General features: G+C 31.2%; 1 protein-coding gene across 1 annotated transcript; it reads right to left on the bottom strand.

Annotated features, from left to right (window-relative positions):
* Window positions 1-10592: 10592 nt before the first annotated feature.
* LOC133305225 (protein STRUBBELIG-RECEPTOR FAMILY 5-like) lies at window positions 10593-20495 on the bottom strand. The gene is made up of 16 exons (XM_061505382.1): window positions 20177-20495; window positions 19941-20073; window positions 19702-19773; window positions 19531-19596; window positions 18508-18579; window positions 18197-18268; window positions 17563-17634; window positions 17408-17473; window positions 16915-16980; window positions 16518-16834; window positions 15595-15866; window positions 15031-15299; window positions 14388-14508; window positions 11549-11685; window positions 11289-11445; window positions 10593-11157 (listed from the first exon to the last, which is right to left on the bottom strand). Exons 1-16 carry the CDS (start codon window positions 20259-20261, stop codon window positions 11017-11019), a joined length of 2118 nt encoding a protein of 705 aa, XP_061361366.1. The 5' UTR covers window positions 20262-20495; the 3' UTR covers window positions 10593-11016.
* Between the last annotated feature and the right edge of the window lie 758 nt (window positions 20496-21253).

Here is a 21253-nt window from a genome sequence, read left to right on the forward strand (position 1 = left end):
CCGGCACTCTCTTTATTAAATATATACGTATACTTTCTCTTTAATAAATTCTTTTATTATTATTTTAGTATAAAGGTGTAAAATTGTGATTATTATATTATGAATAAGTCAATGTTATATTACAATTGCAAACAACTACATTTATTCAATAGGTCCACTTCTAGAAATTAGTCCTGATTCATACGATAAATCACGCAAGTTATGTATAGCTGTCACTTTCTCGTTTATGTTTCATTTATTTATTGTCTGCCTTGCAAGTTAGTGAGGATTTCATTTTCACCTTATTATATAAGTGTGATTTCTGAATTTGACCAAGATTGTAGAGAAAAAGATTGTTATGGTTATTTTTTTTATACATATTAAGTTAGAGTTATTAATTAAAATGTTAATAATTACTATATATAAGTGTGTACTTATTATAATTTCAACTGTTAATTTTTAATTACAAATTATAACTTTATTTTTTAAATATAGAATCCACTATTGTATTTATATGTCTCCTCCTTTATTTTACTCTTTTTTTTAACAAAAAAAAAAAAAAAAAACTAGATGCTTGCAAAATTTATCAATTCTAAAATATATGAAATGTGACATAAAAATATGTAAACAACTAAGTGAATTCAATCATTTTTGCAGAAAAGAATGCAATTTAATAATATTACTTTCATTTTTATATTTGCAGCGAGCTTAGCGTGGAAACCCGAGTGCAATATTTTAAACGCAGCGTGGTCAACGTGCGGAGGAGGATTACAAATAATAATAATGAAGAAAAAGTTGAACCCGACCGCGTGCCTGAGCATAATTTTTTAATATGTTTGAATTATACTCTTTTTTCTTTAAACATGTTATTGAACTTTTTTATTTATAAAAATTATTATTTTTAACTTATTTTTATATGAATGAGATTTAATGAGTACTTTTTTTCGATTCAAAATGTTACGATAATTAGTTTTGAAATTTTATTATTTACTTTGAATTTTTAAAAAATAAAATAAAAGTTTTAGGTAAAATCAGAAAGTCGATAATATAGGTAGAATCTAAAAAACAATTATATGATTTTTAAAATTAATTGTAGAGAAAATATGTTACTCTCGCCATCTGTAAATGACTAATAGGTTCACTTATATTAAAATAAGATTTAAGTATAACAAGTCTTCATCTTTGAGTATCTCTTTTTTATTTTTTGATAAAATATTTGAGTATCTCTTAATGGAAAAAAGTATAATTTATTTATGGATTAGGTTATTTTTACAAACTTTTTGTTAACAAACTATACTATGTATTCTGGGGAGTACATACTTAAATGTTTGTAAACAAATAATATGTAAATATAACCATGTATATATATATATATATATATATATATATATATATATATATACATAATTCTCTTATATTAATTTTTTCAAGAAAATTAATATTCTTTAATAATTAACACTACAAAAAATATGGGATTTAGCCACATTTAAAAACGTGCCTAATTATATAATCAATATGGTTACTAAAAACAACCACACTTTTTATAAATGTGACTAATTATGATATTGTAATATTTTAACCACGTTCGTTGTTTTAGTTAGCCACTTTATATTTCAGATGGTGATTTCGGGTTATGCTAACCGTGGCTAACTTAATGATTTATTTCAAAAAAATAGCCACGGTATGTTGTAGCTATTTTTATTTTTTTAATTTCCAAAGATCACTATAATTAGAAATTATCAATCATTCAAGATTGAGCAGCTAATAATAAAAAGGTAATTACTATCTTCGTACACTTCAATTTTTTCAATTCAATATGGGAAACATAACTTTCAACAAGAAATTTAGATATAGTCTTCTAGCTAAGCATAAAATGATTAGTCTAGATATTGTTTATGTATCTCCGACCTTTGACACCGTGGGATAAAATCATGATTTAAGTCAATAGCTGCAATAGCATCAAGTAATTACTCTAATAATCAATAAGTGTACCAGCTTAAAAATATCATATACACTTTCTTTACATATAATCGGCAAAAAGTAAACAAATCTAATTGTTGTATATTTTTGAAGGGTTTAATATTTTTGTTTTTGGTCATATTTACATAAAAATGAGTGAATCCTACTAATCTTTTTTCTTTCTTCACTTTACAATAGGATTCACTCACTTTTATGTGAGTGTGGCAGAGAATTTTTTTCCTGCAATAAAAGCAGAAATATTTTCCTCATTTTTAATTGATGATCATTATAGGCAAAAGACAAAAGGTCCCCAATTTCTTATATTGCTGCAAAAAAATCATCTTCTGCTACCAATTATAACTATGAACTCCATGTAATACATAGCTATGATATAAAAAAAAAATATTCTCTCTACATCAGTAGACAACTTCTGAAAAGAGAGAATTTTTTTTATCATATCATAACTATGTATTACCCGGAGTCCATAATTATAATCGGTAGCATAATAATTTTGTTTTTTACAGCAAGATAACAAATACATTTCCCAAAGACAAATTCTTATGATAAAAAAGAAGTGCCTGTTTTAGGCTTGCGACCATTAACGTTGGAAGAAGTGATACCTTATTTAGATAGAGTCCTCAACACGAGCAACTAATAGGATGGAGACATTTTGTTTTTTTAGTAATCAATAGGATGGACACTTTGGCATTATACAAAATCACAAGAGGATCACACGCTTAAAGAACAAACATATAGAAAAAGTTAACTAGGTGCTTTCCTTAATAAAAATATAACGTGTATTAAATCTCTCCTTTCGTGACATTACCATAACAAAAAAAAATAAAAATAAACGAAATGATACCTTTGCAGCTACCATCTTGTTGCCAATTTCAATGTGTATCATATAAAAATAGTCGATGACAATAGCACCTTGAGAAATATTCTTAATCGGCATAAAATATGAAACAAGGGTCAATATACATCGATGTTGATGAAGCACCATAAAAAGTGATGGACCATAAAAAGTGATGCTTTTACATAGAGAATATATATTGATGTTGATGAAACAAAAGTGATATTGTCAATGTGCTCCAAAATCAAACAAATCAAGTGTTTTGGGCAATTGGCTAGGAAAATATTGAATAATATAAGGAGGTATGGATTTTCAAATACATCTAAAACATTTTAAAACATGTAAAGATAACATCGTAAATAACATTTTAAATCAAGGAACTTACCAAATAATGCAATGACATTAATTGGTTTCAACCAACCAGCAAATGGAACTTACAAAAACTTGAAAAATTCAAGGAAAAATTATCTAATGATATTAAACTAAATGTTATTTCCAAACATTATCTATACAACATAAAATTGTCAAGTGTCTCACACACATGAAAAATATGAGTAAAAACTAGAGAAACAGAAATTTGAAAAACAAATGAGATCAAAAGATTAAAAAGCTACCTCAGCAGCCACAAGAAATATTGCTAATAATATCCTTATTTTTATTAAAAAATAATAATTACCCGCTTCTTTGCTTGGCAACACCATAACTCAAATTATGCTAAATTTACTTTCACATATTCCCCATTGTCGTATGTGCAACAATCATGATGCCGAAGAAGACTAGCAATCATGAAAAATAAAAAAAATAAAAAAAATAGAATGTCAACATTTAAGATAAAAATATCATGATGCAAAAAAGATATCTTTTGTGTTCAAGAATGTAAGCAAAAGCTACTTACTTTTGAAGAGTAGAAGATTTATATACAAGGTCGTTTGAGGGAAGATTACACTTAATTAGAAGTTTAAGGAAATAACATTACTTCAGGCAGCAATGCCTTTTAATCAACAAAATAAACAATGAAACAAACATTAATTATCTCTCTATTTTTTTTTTCTGGCGGAAAAATGTGGCTGCAGGGAGCAAGTTAAAGGTAGTTAAAACTAGATAAGAGAACTCATAAGGAATATAAGCTAAACCTTTTGTTGCTGCACTTACCATGTGCAGAGTTTCCTCAACAAGGATTTTTTTAATGTGCTCCATGAGCACAATGCATTTGATGGTCCTTTATCAAAAAAGGAATTTTTTTTTTTCATTTATATCTCTTTATTCCTTCTAAATTTCCTTCCAGTCCTTTTTTCTTTCTACTTTTGAAAAAGGAGCACAAACTCCAGGACCATAATAAATGAGTTCCCTCAACAAGGTCTCTCAGCAATCTGAGTTCACAAAACAAAATAAAATTACCTTACATGGGCAACCAATAAATCATACATTGATAAACCATTATTAGTTCCCAACGATATTATCAACGACCAAATAAAAGAAGTTGGGTGATATTGATTATTTTACACGAATAAACAAGTGAATATGTAAAGCACAAACTTCAACTTGGATATTTATCATTATGCAAAATTGATACAAGTTTTCTTTGTTACTGTAACACCCCATCCGCCGAAGGTGTATTAACATACATAATCAAATAAATGCGGAAACTATTCTGAAATAAAATAACGTCAATCATTTATCTTCTACATCATCACATATTCCCATTTCTTTTTTACCGTGATATATGAGAATCAACAACTTGTAACCAAAATAAATAATAAATGAAATGCAAAGGTCGTTATCCATTAAAGCATTACCATATGTTACTTCTCACATGAATAGATTGTGTCATTTTAGGTCGTGAAGTATATATTAATTGGATGGACCTTTCGTGTAATGTATTATATACTCTTTTAAGTTTTCGAACTTCTAAGGCCATGCTGCATAATCAAAAGGAGATATGCAAAGGTGGAGCATAAAGGTACATATATATGTTCAATATCAATTCTTGGATTGAAAATTTATGTATCATATTAAAGTATGAATAAATTTAGAAGAAAAATAGAAAATAAGAGTAAGAGTAAGATTAAAAAGTCTTACACTAAAAAAAAATTGTCCCACACCCAATTTTACTTGTTCATTACTTTTATACCTAACAACTCACATAATTAATAAATTAGAATCATTAAATATTAGTGGGATTAACAATTAAAATTGGGTGTAACATATATAAAGAGAGGAGGAATTTTTTTTTTTGACTCTGATATAAAATTAAAAAAATTTATTCCTCATTTCAGTTATTAATTTTTGTCCATCGAATGGTTGTAAGATTAAAATTTCTTAATCTTACATCAAAAGATTCTGCCCTCCTATATATATTTATATTACAAACCTAAAATAAGAGCAGTACTGGGCACCCAACCGCCAGTTTTGGACTTGTCAGCAGGGAAACCTTTATAGTCCACAGCATCTGCAACTGTGCAACTCATCTTCCCTTCCTGAAATATGGGGACAAAACATTTTAAAAAAGCAGGTAACATTCCAATTTAGTGCTGCCATTTTACCAAAAACAACCTAGAAACTGATCACAAATGAAATACTAACCATTTTCTGAAGTTCTAGGAAGAAAAAGAACTCTAAACTTCAACTCATAACATAGGTTTGTGGTGAGAGCCTCCCAATTTATATAGGCAAACATGACTCACGTTGTCATTTTAAATAATTTGTCATTATTGCAGATTGACACAAATCAATTTGACATTATAGTCATAATAATCAATAATAACGTGCAAATCATTTTTTCCCGTTATAGCCATTATATGCAACAATTGGTGGGCAAACTTTGCACTTCAACACTAACATAGAGCGAGAGTGATCGATTCCGCTTGGTATGCTCGCTTGTTTCTGAGAAATGGAGGGTGCTACTCATGAATATCACGGGATAGAAAACGACGTTAAGTTTGTTGAACTTGCTCGTTTTGCTGTGAACGAACACAACAAGAAAGAGGTACTCCTTTTCTATAATTTCTTACCATATGTGTTTTATATTTAATTTGAATATGTTTGAAATGTTCTATTAAGTCTGTGTTTCTTTGCAATGTCTCTGTCTTCAGTCTATGAGTGCAGTGTTAAAATTTGTCTTTGCTTAATAGAATGCAGTGTTAAAATTTGCAAAGGTGGTAAGTGCAAAACAACATCTGGTTTCTTCCACTCTGTATTTCATAACCATGGAGGTCATTGATTTGGAACGTTCCATGGTTGAAGTCGAGACAATTAGAGCATTTCAAGCTTATCGGTTGAGGATTGAAGATATTCTGTGTTTCTCTTTTTTATTCGATGTTCTGTTCTGTAAATCTGAATAATTCGAATTAAAACGTTGTTATGTAATAAATGAGTCCCGCAAATGCAATTAAAATGGCCACATATTGTCTTTCTTTCTGCAGATTGCCGAGGTTGTGCAGTGTCACTATTTCATTAGATTGTGTGAAAGTATATGGACAGAATCATGTAAACATTTTAACACTCCAAGTTCCACCTCTGAAAACTCCCACCTTGGGTGGATCTATCTTCGGTCATCACATTGTTAGAACATTATGCATATTAACCTCGAAGAAGTAATTGGGTTAGGTTAATTCTTAAAAAAAAAAAAACATACATACGTATAAGGGGTATAACAAAAGTTGACGAAAGTTTTCTTTTATAGTTGTATAATAGAGGAAGGTTATACTTACAATTTTTCTTTTACAACCTCTTACCACCTTATCTTAATATCGTTGATTTCCGTCAATCAACGGTTATAATTTTCGCAAATTAAACTCATTAATTTTCGCAAATCAACGATGTTAAGATATGGTTGTAAGAGGTTGTAAAAAAAAAATTGTAAGTAATAATAGTATTTTAAAAAAACAAAAAAATACATCTATCTTTGCATTCAATATTGTAAACGTTTGGAAATTAAATAAGTTGACAAGCGTTTTTTTTTTATGTTGACAAAATTGTATGGTAAAATTTAATTTTTTAAAACAAAAAAATTATTATATTATAACAAAAGTTGACGAACGTTTTCTTTTATAGTTGTATACAAGGAAGCACGGACACTTGTAAAAACAGGAAGAGTCGGGTCCGACACGCTCCGACACGGCGACACGCTCCGACACGGTGTCAGACACGCGGTTGACTTTTTCCGACACGTTGACCATTCCGACATGCGAATTTGACCGTGTCCGACACGGTCAAATGACATTTTCGTAATTTTTTTTAATTTTTTTTAAAAAAAAATTTAAATATTTTTTTTAAAAGTTAAAATATATTAATAAAGCTTCCACCTGATCATATCAATTTTATCTTTTTGTCTTTTTTCCCCTTAAGTAGATAAGAGATCATCTCAGCATTATTGTTGTCGATTCCTATCACACTCTTGTTGTATCTTCTTCTCTCTGATTTCTCTCTAATATGATTTGATCTCTCTATCTGATATTATATATCTCTCTCATCTCAGTTCTTATTTTTTTTATTAAAGCTTCCATCTTTATAATGTGTTGATGGGTATTATTAATTTAGTTTCTTTTTTTGTTAAATTATTAAATATTAAATGAAATATGCACTATATAAATTAAAAATATTATTTAATATTAAAACGTGTCCCAACGTGTCGAAATCCATAATTTTTTAAGATTGACGTGTCGGAGTGTCGTGTCACGTGTCGCGTGTCGTATCGGTGCTACATAGGTTGTATAATAATAGTATTTAAAAAAAAAATACATCTATCTTTGCATTCAATATTGTAACCGTTTGGAAATTAAATAAGTTGACAAGCGTTTTTTTTGTTGTTGACAAAAATGTATAATAAAATTTAATTTTTTAAAACAAAAAACTCATTATATTATTTTTTTCAACTTTGAATTCAATCTTGTAACCGTTTGGATATTAAATAATTTGACGAAAGTTTTTTTTGGTTATATAACTCTATATTAAAATTTATTTTTAAAACAAAAAACTTATTATATTACCTTTAATAACTTTGCGATCAATCTTGTAACCGTTTTGATATTTATAGGTCGGCAAAAGTTTTTTTTTTTTTTTGGTTTCCCAGGTATCCGACAGCCGAAGACTAATTATTTCGAGATGGAAGATCACGTTAAGTGGGTAAACCTCTCCCAACAAAGCCTTTTCCATACTCACGGCCAGGAATCGAACGGAAGTTCATATTAAGCGGGTAAACTTTTTTCAACAAAACCTTTTCCATACGCACGATCAGGAATCGAACCCTTGTTAGCATGCTTAAGGAACCCAGCTATCTACCAACTGGGTTCTAAAACTATGAGAAATAGAAGTCATATGACACTTTTTTTTTCTACTCACTCAAAAAGATGTGAGATCCATTTTAATTTTTTTCTCTTTTTCTATGCAGTGTGACCTAGAATGTTTTTATGTCCATGACATCATTTTTAAGATAAAAATCCAATAAGGAGTGAATCATCACGTGAGTTAAAAATCTCTCTCTTCCCAGATTCTTATATATCTATTTTGCGTAAATTTAGTTCTATAAATAGGCTGAGTCGAGCTAGACTTAAATGTCTTTATAATTCTCTGACATGTCTGTATGCATTTCGAGCTGAACAACGCTAGCTTGTAACTCAAGTGGCGGCAAACAAGGTGATGGGATATAAGCTCTGGCTATGCTTGGTTGGACTGGTGGATGCTCCATGTTGGCCTGTCCATTCTAAGTTAAGAGCTATATTAGATACTAGGTATAAGGCTAGTTTAGTATTTCAATGATACTCTAGAATTTTTTCTTGCTCTTTTTTTTTGGTAAACATTCATGCTCTTTTATGTAAGAGTCTCATTGTACAAATTAATTACTTTGATCAATGAAATCAATATTTTTTATTTTCTCTCTTTTACCTTCTAATATGGTTCAAAGCAAATCTTTTATCCTCCATGAATGGAGATTTGGTGAAATAATGGAAAACTATTGAGTGGTTGCAATCTGAACATAGGTTACAAGTGGTACTAGTCAAATCAAGATAAACCAAATTTGCATTCTTCCAAACCCTTAATTATTTATTTTAGTTATTCCTTGGTATCTTGTATGTGTTAGTATATTTTATAAAATTTTAATAGATAATATACAATGAATTGCTTGAATGCATTTATAAGCATTTCATATATCAAAATTTGGTTGAAATGATATTTTAGAAACAAAAATGAGACATTTATGAAAATTTTGTATTACTTAATTCACCACTTTCTTGAGTGTTAAAGCCACATTCTTAACACTGATCTGTACTATCAATGAAATCAATTATAACAGGTCAAACACATATATTCCGAAAATACAAGCACAGACAAATTTCATGGTGGAACTTCCAAATTAAAATGGAACGGGCTAAAAAACAAAAACCTAAATACTTAATTTTCTATTGAATAGCTAGTTAGTCAGTTCTAGTGAATTTAATTTATAAAAATTACATCCATTCAACATCAACATCAACATCACATTTATCTCAAATTAATTGGGGTCAGTGGTAGATGAACTCACATGAAAATACAAAACAGTTGAAAAAATAAAATAAAAATAAAATAAAATAAAATAAAAAATATATGTATATAGATATGTATATATAAATAAAATAAAAGTAAAAAAGAAAGGGACAAGAAGAAGTGGGGGAGATGAAGGGAAAAAAAACTAAAAAAGGACCATATGAAACATAAGAAATAATAAATAGAATTATAAATCTCCAAAATAATAAATAGAAAGATAGCAAATAGAGTCATTACAACACCCATCAAATGAGCAGTCCCTCACCCCGAAGCAACTCTACCATATTCTGAATTCAGCTGTTTCAATAAATCTCCTACAATAGTTAGTCTTGGAGCAGATCTGGAACTATTCTCAATGATTTGTGTAGCCATAAATCATTTTTCTATTCATTGAGATTTGTGTATATCATTCTACTGCAAATAAAGGATCTCATCCTATAAATTCATTGCGGTCTTGAAATTATATATTAATGGAAACAACAACCCTAGTTCCCATCTCTATATCTAGTTTACTCGTCAAGTTTTGATTGACATGCCCTATATACTATTTTTGGGCAACCCTCTGAACAACAAATAAATGCATTTGAAGAATTTGGGGGCCAGTTGAAGTTAGTCAAGTTACGTCTCCCAAGATCATGAAATATCATTCCATCTTTTTAATTGGAATTTGAAGGGATTCTCTAAAAATAATAGAAAAAAAAATTCCTAAAATTGAGATTAATAGAAATGTATAAACATATATTTCCATAGATTTGATAGTGGTCTACAATTATAGTTTTCATACCTATTTATCTAGGACCATATCCTAGATAAAAGAACAAGAGTGAAAATAAAATAAAAATAAAAAGAGTCTACCCAAAAAAGGTATGAAAAGAAATTAGTCTTTCAAAGATTTCCGGAATATATCAATTTGATTATTTAATATTTAAAATTGATATTAACTTTACTATTATTTTTTTTTCAAATATTATTTTAGTCTCTAAATTAATGCTTGTTTTACAATATAAAAGAAAATATACATTTAAAATCTTTAGAGGACTAGTTTTACATCTCGTATATTTATAAAAAAAATGTCAAGTTTTTCATCAACAGTCGTAGATAATGTGGGTTTAGAACCTCCCAAGTGAAGTGAAGTTATGCGATCAAACTACTAAAAAAAAAAAAAGTTATGCGATCACATAAAACAATTGTAATTGTAACATATATTTTCATAAAATTATTTTATATTATTTGAACTCATACGCACAGATTGATTCAATTGCGATACATACAAGGGATCTTGTATGCGTATGATATAAAAGATTGTATAAGAAAAACTTGTCAAAGCAATTTTAGTTGCCTAACCAAAGTCACCGAACACCATCTTAATAGAAAAGTATCCTGCTCCCTCCATGTTTCAAACTTGTAAGTGTACGAAACGCATCAACACAGCCAAACAGGAATACTTGTGTTCAACCAGGTATCCTTTTTTCTTGGGTTTTACACATCTCAATAATTATCTCCCTAAAATTGTTCCAAAAAACAAATCTTTATAATTTTCCAAAAGCTTTTCTAGTACAACCTACGACTACTTTTATGAAGAAAAAAAATAAAAAATTCAAAACGCTGGGATCACTGAAATTTCTATAAATAGTACATCTATCGAAGTGACCACGAGTTGAGAAGTGGGGGTGGCAAGGGCTTCTTCATTCAATATGTGACATTTATACAATGGATGAGTCATCATAATCATCGATCCGACCATAGGCTTCAAGTTCCTCTCTCATTTTCATACTTGAACGCTGAACTAATCGCACCAATGCCTGAACCACCTCTGACACAGATGGCCGATATTCGGGCTCAGACTAATAGAAAGAATTGTATTAAAATACTTAGAATGCGATTATAATCAAGTCATATAATGGCAATTAATTTAAAATCAAGATACAAAACTGATTCTGGTATATATGTAGGACGTGGTACACTCATAACTCACCTGAACACAAAGAGCGACGATATCAGCAAATCGGAAGAGTGATTTAGGAGGGTAAAGTCCCCGCAAGGCAGGGTCAACCATTTTTTCCAACGCATTGATGTCATGAAGCTGTGGGGTGGCCCAACGAACGAGACATTGTTCTGGTTTTGGCTTTGAACTGAAGACAATAAAACTTTATCTCAGATATGGAATATTGCATAGATTGCTTCAACAAAGAGAGAAGGAAACGAAATTAGATTATAGAGAATGTAATTAAGCACCTGTCTAAAGGCATTCGACCTGTCAATAATTCCAGCATGACTACCCCAAAACTGTATACATCACTTTTCAGGGTATAGGCTGAAGGTTTTGTGCATTCTGGTGCATTATATCCTGCCCCAAGATTTTGGCTAGTACGCTGGAACAAACAAGACTCATACATTACAGGGTATTTTTGGAAAGAAACTACATAAAACACTAATCAGAGTAAGGCCACATTGGCAGTTTATCACAAGAAATAAGCAGAGTCTCCAAGATGTGCAAATGCCACTTAATAGGCATAATTACTGCCAAGTCCATCAGTAAAATGACATAAACAAAAGCATTAATTCAAATATGTGAGAAATAGGATTTGAGTCTTTTGGCCACCTTCTCTATGGTATTTCACCTAATTTTCAGACAGTAGGAGTGATTATCAAAATCACAATATAAGAGATGAAGAAAGAAACTGTAGAATATATGCAAAAGGAAAAGGAAAAATCAGTTGGATACTTCGGCCAATTTTGTGTGTAGTTTTTAAAACCCTCTCACATTAAATAGAGGAGCTGAAGAATTTAATTAGGTTTTTAGACACAAAAGATCTCAGAACCAAAAGTGAGGCTTTACTTAATTTTTGTCTCTTATTTTCCCTCTATGAATGAATTTTGATTTTTCTCATATCATACAATTGTGTTTTACCAGCGAATTACTGGCTTTCTACTATGTTTTCCTTAGTTTTAGTTTTGATGCAACATTTATCCCAACCTTTCCAATAAATATAAAGAAAATTTAGCATAACTCAATACTAAGTTGGACAAGCAAATTCCCCACATATATTGTAACGCCCGGCCGCTTCAAGAATCAACGACTATCCCCACATACTAACACGAGACTTTTCAGTGTGCTTTTTTCTCACTCGCACACTTCCCAGAAAAACTTCCCAGGAAGTCACCCATCCCAGAATTGCTTCAAGTCAAGCACGCTTAACTATGGAGTTCTTCCGTTCTGAGCTACCGAACAGAAGATGCATCTTATTAGCATAGGTAGTACCAATTAATTCTTATAAGCTATCCCAAACTGTGCAGTCTCACACTTGCACAGTCTTTGGAATCCCTCTCTTTCGGGTGTCGATTCGAATCATTCATGCATGTAACCCTCTACTGGAAGCCTGTCAGGAGCCGCTCCTTGTCCATGCCCTTTCGCACCGGCGATCACTCCCCGCCCTCGTCAGCGCTCGGGATGTTACATATATCTCCTGTTTTTTTTTTTAAATACCCATAGCCCATTATCTAGAAATTTATCTATCTTGAATATTTGGCCAAATAAAGATCCTACCCAAAAAGCTTTCTCATCACTGAGTTCCATGACAAGTTCTACAGTTCCAAATACATTGCTGCTTTGCATACTTAAACTTTGACAACTAATAGCAGAAGTCAATATAAAAAAAGATAAATCCGGGGATCTTACCAGGACTGAATAATGTAACTTTCAAATATAATTAAATAAAAAAATTCTGCCCAGGTATATTTTAAGAGTCTGATTAATTGAGCAGGTAGAAATTAAAAATGTACTTGAAACACAATATAGTCCAGATGAAAAATTATAATATAGGCAATGTCAATATATCTAGACGTTAGGTTGACATTATAGGTATTTAGGCAAAGAAGGAAGAAAAAGATAGGGGGTGATAATTGGGGTTGACACGATATGACACGATATGATATAAATTTGACGATAGTACAAATATGAACATGATACGAATTTGAAAATAAGTTAAAACCTTCGATATCTAAGTGTACTATTTATTATGTGGGTTGGCATGACATGACACAACAAATAACCTATCAATCTCAAAGTGTGTTTTTTTTTTTGGTAAGCTAAGTGTGCTGTTTATTATAATGGTCAATTTCGGGTTTGGAGTTTAACATGCAACATGTCACAAATTTTTTCGTGTCAATTTTTGCGAACACAAACACGAAATAAATTTGAAAACAAGTCGACCCGAACACGAATTTTTCGTGTCATGTTAGCGGAAATTATGAAATATAAAAAAAATAAGGAAAATATTTCTAAGAGATCACATAACATATTCTAAAGTATATATTATGATATATTTTTAATATATTCTAATACTTTATTGTGTTCAAATTCCTTTACATTTATCCACCGTAGGCCCTCAAATTGCAGATATGCCTAAACGTGATCAGAAGAGAAATAAACTAGAGCGTATATTTTTAAGATTAGTCTAACCCCAGTTTCCTAGTAACATGACCTTGAAATCTGATTTCTATTCGAGATGAAATAAAATATTATCAAGTCTCTAATCCTTTTCATTTGCAGCACAAAATTCTTGCAAGCAGGCAGAAATTAATTAGACTTTTTAGGTATGTAAAGAGGCCAAAAACCCAGATTTGAGGAACTCTTGTCTGCATTTAGTGAACTGATAAGAATCACCGCAGGGGAGGGGAAGGGGGAAGAGCAGGCAGGGGTGGCGGCGGGGAATAACAGCAATAGTAAGCCTTGAAGACACAAAATACTCAAATTCGCATTAATTCATGGGAACTTCTCTAAAATTTAAATGATAACAAAATATAGACTCTAGAGAGTCTAGGTTTATTTTCTACAATAGTCGTCAAAGAGCAACTAGAATTTATGAGGAAATAAGGATACTAAAAACAAATCTTAAGAAACAAAGGCCTACTATGCTGAATGCTGGCAGCATAATAGGCTAGAAAAGGAATTGTTCTAAATTTTTTTTTCTTTCTCCTTGCTAGGAATGTTAAAAGATCATATCAAAATTCCATGGAGGCAGTAAAGAAAAGGAAACACATATTCAATACGTGGGAGACAAACAAGAAAAACCTGATAGAAGGATGCCAAACCATAGTCTGAGAGACGAGGATTCAGATCCGTGTCAAGCAAAATATTGGAGGACTTGATATTCTTGTGAACTAAAGATGGAGAACAAATTTCATGTAGGTACCTGAATATTCAGATTGTGTCCATAAATGAATGGTGGTAATAATATTTAAATGCAATTAATGTAAAAAGAAAGATTATAATTGTTTAAAAAAAATTATTATTATTTGAACTGAGATCCATCATGGAATTGGGTTGAATATCATGGGAAACCATAAGTTATCCAACTCAAAAAATTTGTTGAGTACTTGAATTTTTATAAATAATTATATATCATTGTCTTTAAGTAATATCATTCTTATACATATCTATGAAACAAACTAAAATAAGGAGTTTTTAAAATTGTAATATGAAAATAAATGTATAATCTGGAATTTAATGGAAAATACCACAAAAAAAGAAAAGAAAAAGGAATGCGGTATTCCTATCTAGGAAGAATGCAGCACTAAACACTGGTTTAAGTGGACCACACTTCTGGTGCATAAATTAATACTATAGATGCATATCCATATGCTGGAATATGTTTTTCATACTGTCACAACAGCTACGTCAAAATGCAAGTATTATATGCTAGATATAGACTAACTCAACAGCCCGAGCTGTTCCCAATGCAATTCTGATTCTGGTGTTCCAAGTGAGTGGTTTGCTGAAGTCATCTGATAAGTGTAAAAAGTCATGGAGAGAGCCGTTTCTGAAATAATCATATATTAACATGTGTTCCTGTTCTGAACAATAACCAACAAGCTCAGCAATATTTGGGTGGTGAAGTTTCCAGATGTTTGAAACAATCTGAGAGAATTCCTCAGGAGGGCCACCATGGAAAAGTGAAGAGTTGATTTTTTTCACAGCCAATACCTGATAAAATAACATACGGTAAAGGTTTCCCAGAGTCAAAAGTAAGTTTTATTTTTTTTAATTTAAATGCAGCCAAGGTTGTCCCAAAGCCATGTCTCACCCAATAAGAGTTAAATTTTAATTTCAACAATTATGGCTGCAAGTCAGACATGAACATAGGTGTGTCATATATGCATTGGCATTTTCATTGGAAAGACATCTGACTCACTGGTGCTTCTTAGCTAATCTTATGAATTTTTCATCCATGACTAGTTTATACTAAAGCTCATGCATAGTTTAATTAAACAGGAACTACCTTTCCATCAGCATATTTGGCCCGATAAACACGTCCAATGGATCCTTCGCCAAGAAGTCGACCTGAAGCAAAATTAGCAGTAACAGTCTGCAACTCTGCCAATGAAAAAGGAATACAACGGATTGATGTGCTTCTTCTAGCATTTAGACGATTTGCAAACTCAATGTCATTAAAAGATTGCACACAATCAGAGATTGATGACCTAACATCAATTGATGGAGCTTTTTGCAAAGTCTTTATGTCAATTGAAGTGGAGTCCAATGACTTAAATCCTGTAACCAATATAACATTTGAATTCAATTGAATGACGATGTCAACTCCATATTGCAAATGTCAAAATGTGCCAAAATGACTTAAAAAACTTATATATGGAGGTAATTTTTTTTTTAACAAACACCAAAAGTTTGTCATGTATCAACTCATCCAAAAATTTAAGGTGTGCAAATCCAAAGAGTTTTTATCTGTAACAAGGTTCAATCATTGAGTCATAAGAATTTACCATGCCATATTATAGACCATCTACTCATCAAATCAGTCAAGTTCTGTCATCAGAACATAAACTAGTGTATAAACTAATATGAAGAAAATATCAACTTAAGTCATGACGACAAGAGGGAACACATATATCTAAATTCAACACTCCTTACAAGGAAAAAGAAAATTAAAATGAAATCTGCAACAAATATAAATAGATACAGTTGGTTTTTAATTAATCAAACAGAGTCAAAAGCAGCTACTGTCTATCCACAGTTGCTTCTTTTACACTATAGTTATATCTCACAATATATATTAGCAAAATTTCTTCAGCGAAATTTTTCACAGAAAACATAAAGGAAAAATATTTTGGCTGACATAAGAAATATGAATTGCAAGAAGTCATGAATGACAGAAAGTATTTAAAAATCTCAATAAAAAAAGACCACCTTTGTATTCTTTGCTGACATCAGCACCCGAATCTTTGGATAACTCCTGAGATGCAAGGGGTGTAAAAGATCTACGCTGACTATTCTTCTCTTCATCCATAAAATGTGAAGAAGGTAAAGATGACCTTAAAGATGACCTTTTTTTTGAAAGAGCAATGACAATTATAATTATTGCCAGAACACCAAAAGCTATGCCTGCTATAGCTACTCCACTAACAACAGATTTTTCATTCTTCTTTTTCTCAGAATGCTTGATAGGGGGTGTACCAGGAGGAGGAGGAGGTGCTGGCCCAGTTGACCAAGAGTTTCCTCCAGTTCTTTGGAATTAACAACACAAGGTTAGAGAAAAAACCTAAGTACAGCATCCTTCAAAAAATGAGTGTAGCAAAATACTTACTCCAAGCTATTTATATCCTTTAACTCCTCAGGAAACCAGCCAGTAAATTTGTTGTTTTCAACATTCCTGTTAAAATTAAAATAATAATTTATTTATTATAACTCAGTCTCTAGGAAGAGAAAATCCAATTCAATATCTTTCTTCAACAGATTGCACCACTAATCCACATTATAAAATTAAAATTGACCCATTAAGTTAAAACATCTTTGTCTTTACTGATTCACAAATTGACTAAACAACTTTGACATTTTACTTCCTCGTGATGAAAGATGTTGCTCATGGTTCTTCTGCAAATAATGGAATGAATAAATACAATATAGTCATGCATAAATACGATACATACACACATCTAGATGATCTTAGACATATTATTTAGGTGTAACTGCTGCACTGCAAGTCTAAAGAGTCAAATATATGAAGATACTTGAACATTTAAAAAAGGAAAGCGGGGGGCAATGGAAAATCATTCTAATGAGGGCAAACATGAACTTACAATTCTTCAAGTGGAAGGTTTGCAAGAACATTTACAGAACCAGAGAATTGATTGTTTTCCAGATGCCTGTACAAGGACAAATTGAAGGTAAACAGTTCAGATGTCAACTACAGGTTAATATATATTCTGTGACAGTGGTAGTGATTAGTTCTTACAACTTCTTGAGGCTTGAGAGTGATTTAAGACTCTGAGGCAGGTTTCCTGACATTGAATTGAATGATAAATCCCTATATGTTATTCAATGGTTAATGGTTAATAAAAATTTCATGTCTGAAGGAACCTGATAATCATGTGATAAGAAGTCAAATAAGAAGGGGAAAGGGTTTATATACTTCAGTTTTGAATACATACACAGAAGCACCATTTTCATTAATATATAAAATATAAGTGTCAGTAGTTATATATGAAATATAGCAGGTATTGTACAAGCGATATAGAAGCTTTTCAGAAGGGGACTCATTGCATCAGCACAGAGGAAAAAATCCTTAAAAGCTCAATATAACAGTGGATTCAAGTTAACAAAATCAAAAAAAAAGAAAATGAAAAAGAAAGAGAGAGATGTTTCCATAACAGAACAATCTTAAAGTAAAAATGAATCACCTCAAGCAACAATGAATGAGTTCACTTACTCGTTTACATGTCCTAATGCAAAATTATTTAATATATGGCTGGAACCGGGTTCTTACTAATAACTTCTACCTTAACTACAATTAAATGCCAAAATCAGCAATAGCAAGAAAGTACAGATCAAGATATTAGAATCCTTACTGCAAGAATTGTGACACTTACAGTTGTTTGAGTTTAGTGAGTTTCTTGAACATGTCTCCCAACTGGTTATTGAGCCGATTATGTCCAAGATTTCTGCATAAATAATGTTAGAGAAATATAATATAAAATCATTAATGTGACTTTCACCTAACAGGTCAAGCTTTGAGTTGAAATGTTCTTGACATGGTATTGGAAAATATAATATAACCATGAACACCTAACAATTTAAGTTTTTGGGTTGAAATTGTTTTTTACACATAACATGTTGAGAAACAAAAGAAAAGTTATGAGAAAAATGAAAATAAAATAAAATAGAAAGGCACTTTTCTTACAGGTGGTTGAGGTCACTCATCTGAGAAATGGAATAAGGTACACCTCCAGTGAAGCCATTCTTAGAAAGATCTCTGCATGACAAGATAACAGAATTATTGATGACAAACATGACGCCAATCAAATGCAAGCTACCTGGAAGAAGAAAATTTCTGAGCAGATTACACTTTTGACCATCCTTTTTTAAATTAAAGGGGAACGAATCCAAATGTTTGGAAACACTTTTTCTTTTTTGGATAACACAGGGAAGTTTGGAAACACTTTTAGTTTTAGGAAATAGCATAAAACATATATTCAAACTTGGAAAATTTAAAATCACATTGACTAATATCTTAGGATGTTTCCAAAAATCTACCAAATTATGTTAAGTGGGAAAAGCTCAATAACTCTTAAACAAGACCAATATATGGGAACTTACAATCAAGAAACAATCATTCTAAAAGATTAAGTTATTAGGTGCAAACCTATTGTGAACTCAAGTGAGTGATAAAAGATCATACATTAGAAAAGAATGGGCTAAACATAGCACATATAAGTGAAAGGACTCATAAATCCAATGTCTTAAGGTTTTGGGTTGAGATTATAGTTTTCTAAGCCCACTTAACGTTGTTGTTTACTTAGCCCATCGATGGCGGTTGAAAGGACTTATAAACCTAATGTCTTAAAGTTTTAGGTTGAGATGTAGTATCGGACCCATGTTGTGGGTTTGTTGCCAAATGATTTATATCTTTAACACACACCAGGATGTAAAGCTCTCAGGGATTGAAGCTTGGACAAAGTCCAGAACCACCATATCTTGTGCTGAAATAATAATTTAATTAGAAGAATGAGGTGGTAAAAATCCAACTCCTGATTACTTGGTCATGTTAATTCTGATACCCGGTCAAGAACCCTAAAAAGTTTAACTTATACTTACTGAAAAAAAAAATATATAACTTTTTAGGTGCAGTAGTAGCGGTATATTCATGGAGTAATGAGGTAGTAGCGTTATATTTGGCGCCATTATATATATGAAACTGACTTACATGTAACGAGCATTTGGAGGAAGTTGATACGGTATATCACCCTTGAGGTTGTTGTTGCTCAAATCACTGTACTACGAAAAATTAATGCATGGCATTTAAGTGATGTTCTCTCATTGCAAATGAAAAAGAAAAAGAAAAAAGGAAGTGTCTATTTGAAGATCTGGGCCTCACAAATAAGTAACTGATGTTAAGCTAGACAGCTGGTAGCCCATTGATCCAGTAAGTCCCAGGTCAGATAAATTTCTGTTAATTGTTACAAGGGAAGGGAAAATAGTTAGAATGCCTATGCCTCAACTCAACTCCAGATAAAAAAAAAAAAACTTTTGACAACCATTAGTGTAATAAATAGACGGTAATCTCTGTTGATGAATTTACATAAATATAGTCTACAGCGGGTACAAGACTATTACATTTCTGTGACAGATGAGCCTGAGCATTTTATTCTCTCCCAGGAGTCGCCACAAGGATCACCTCCACTTGATTTCCAGCCACTCAGTTGTGAAGGAGAATTTAAGCTGGTATACATCACATTAAGGGCTGAAACTGCACAAGTTCATCGATAATCATAATAATTTGAAAAATTGAACAATGCATTTAACCAATTATTCGTTACACATCAAGAAGGAAAGTTGCAAAGTTTGGATACCATCTTGGGAGGCAGTTTTGCAATGAACTAGCGTGGTTGAGACCGCAAGCAAAGCAATCCACAACCTTGCAAGGTTGTGGTGCATCTTCCAGCACAATGGAATGGCACGACGCAGAAAGGGAAACAAGTTAGATGGTGTTTGTCTTTTGTTCGAAGAAATTCGAAGAGAATAAACATAGAAAGAAACATTGAGCACAGATTCGCAAGTTTTTGTGTTTGGCTAAATTTAGGAAGGAGAAGGAAACGGGTATGAATTAGACGCCTAAAAATGGCTGTCAATTTCAAAGGTTAGCGCCATTGCGGAATGCAAGGAAAATCACACACTCTTGCGGAGCTCACCCGCAGATTTAGAAATTTTATTTATTCTTTTTTATAAAAATTTCATTATCTGAAATTTTATCAAAAGTATACATTCATTATTATTATTATTATGGGCTTTGCGTCGGCAAAATAAAGTTTTTTCCTGCAATCGGAAACGACAACGTTTTGCCTTAAATCCCTTTTAGTCTTTCTCTTTCTTTTTTTTGTATATGCTTTTCGGCTTCCTTCATCTTTTCATATTACACTTGCCGGAAAAATTTTTGTTTTACTGCCAAGGAGAAGTATAAAGCCCTATTATTATTAGGAATAGCATATTTTGGTGGAATAAGATAGTGTTACTACCGTTAAATAATGTTACTATCAATATCTTTATCATATCTTAATTATTGATTTTCACGAATCAAACTTATTAATTAATTATTAATTCATAATAAATAATAATCATTAATTAACGAAAATCAACGGTTACGATATGATATAGTAACATTTTTTTTTATGCCTACCACTCATAGGAGAACAAGTGGATCTATTGCATTTAAATAACATATTATGAAAACATAGCATTTTGAAATTAATTTATATTATTATTTAAATTAATATATTATAAACATAGGCTTGAGACTTTGCAAAAAAATTAATATATTATTATTTAAATACAAAATTACGAAAATATACTATTTTGAAACCAATTTATGGATCTATTATGTAACATCCTCTATAACTGACTAAGATAGAAGATATCACATTAATTCTTAA

Source organism: Gastrolobium bilobum, unplaced genomic scaffold (genome assembly GCF_033153095.1).
Source record: "Gastrolobium bilobum isolate Gb01-03AN ecotype WA unplaced genomic scaffold, APGP_CSIRO_Gbil_v1 utg41381, whole genome shotgun sequence".
NCBI classification, from domain to species: Eukaryota; Viridiplantae; Streptophyta; class Magnoliopsida; order Fabales; family Fabaceae; genus Gastrolobium; species Gastrolobium bilobum.

Coding starts and splice junctions, on each gene's coding strand:
- LOC133305225 (XM_061505382.1), bottom strand. CDS start 20,261: ATGCACCACAACCTTGCAAGGTTGTGGATTGCTTTGCTTGCGGTCTCA. Junction 20,074..20,176: donor CAAAACTGCCTCCCAAGATG/GTATCCAAACTT, acceptor GAACTTGTGCAG/TTTCAGCCCTTAATGTGATG. Junction 18,580..19,530: donor CCTCCAAATGCTCGTTACAT/GTAAGTCAGTTT, acceptor CTTGTCATGCAG/AGATCTTTCTAAGAATGGCT.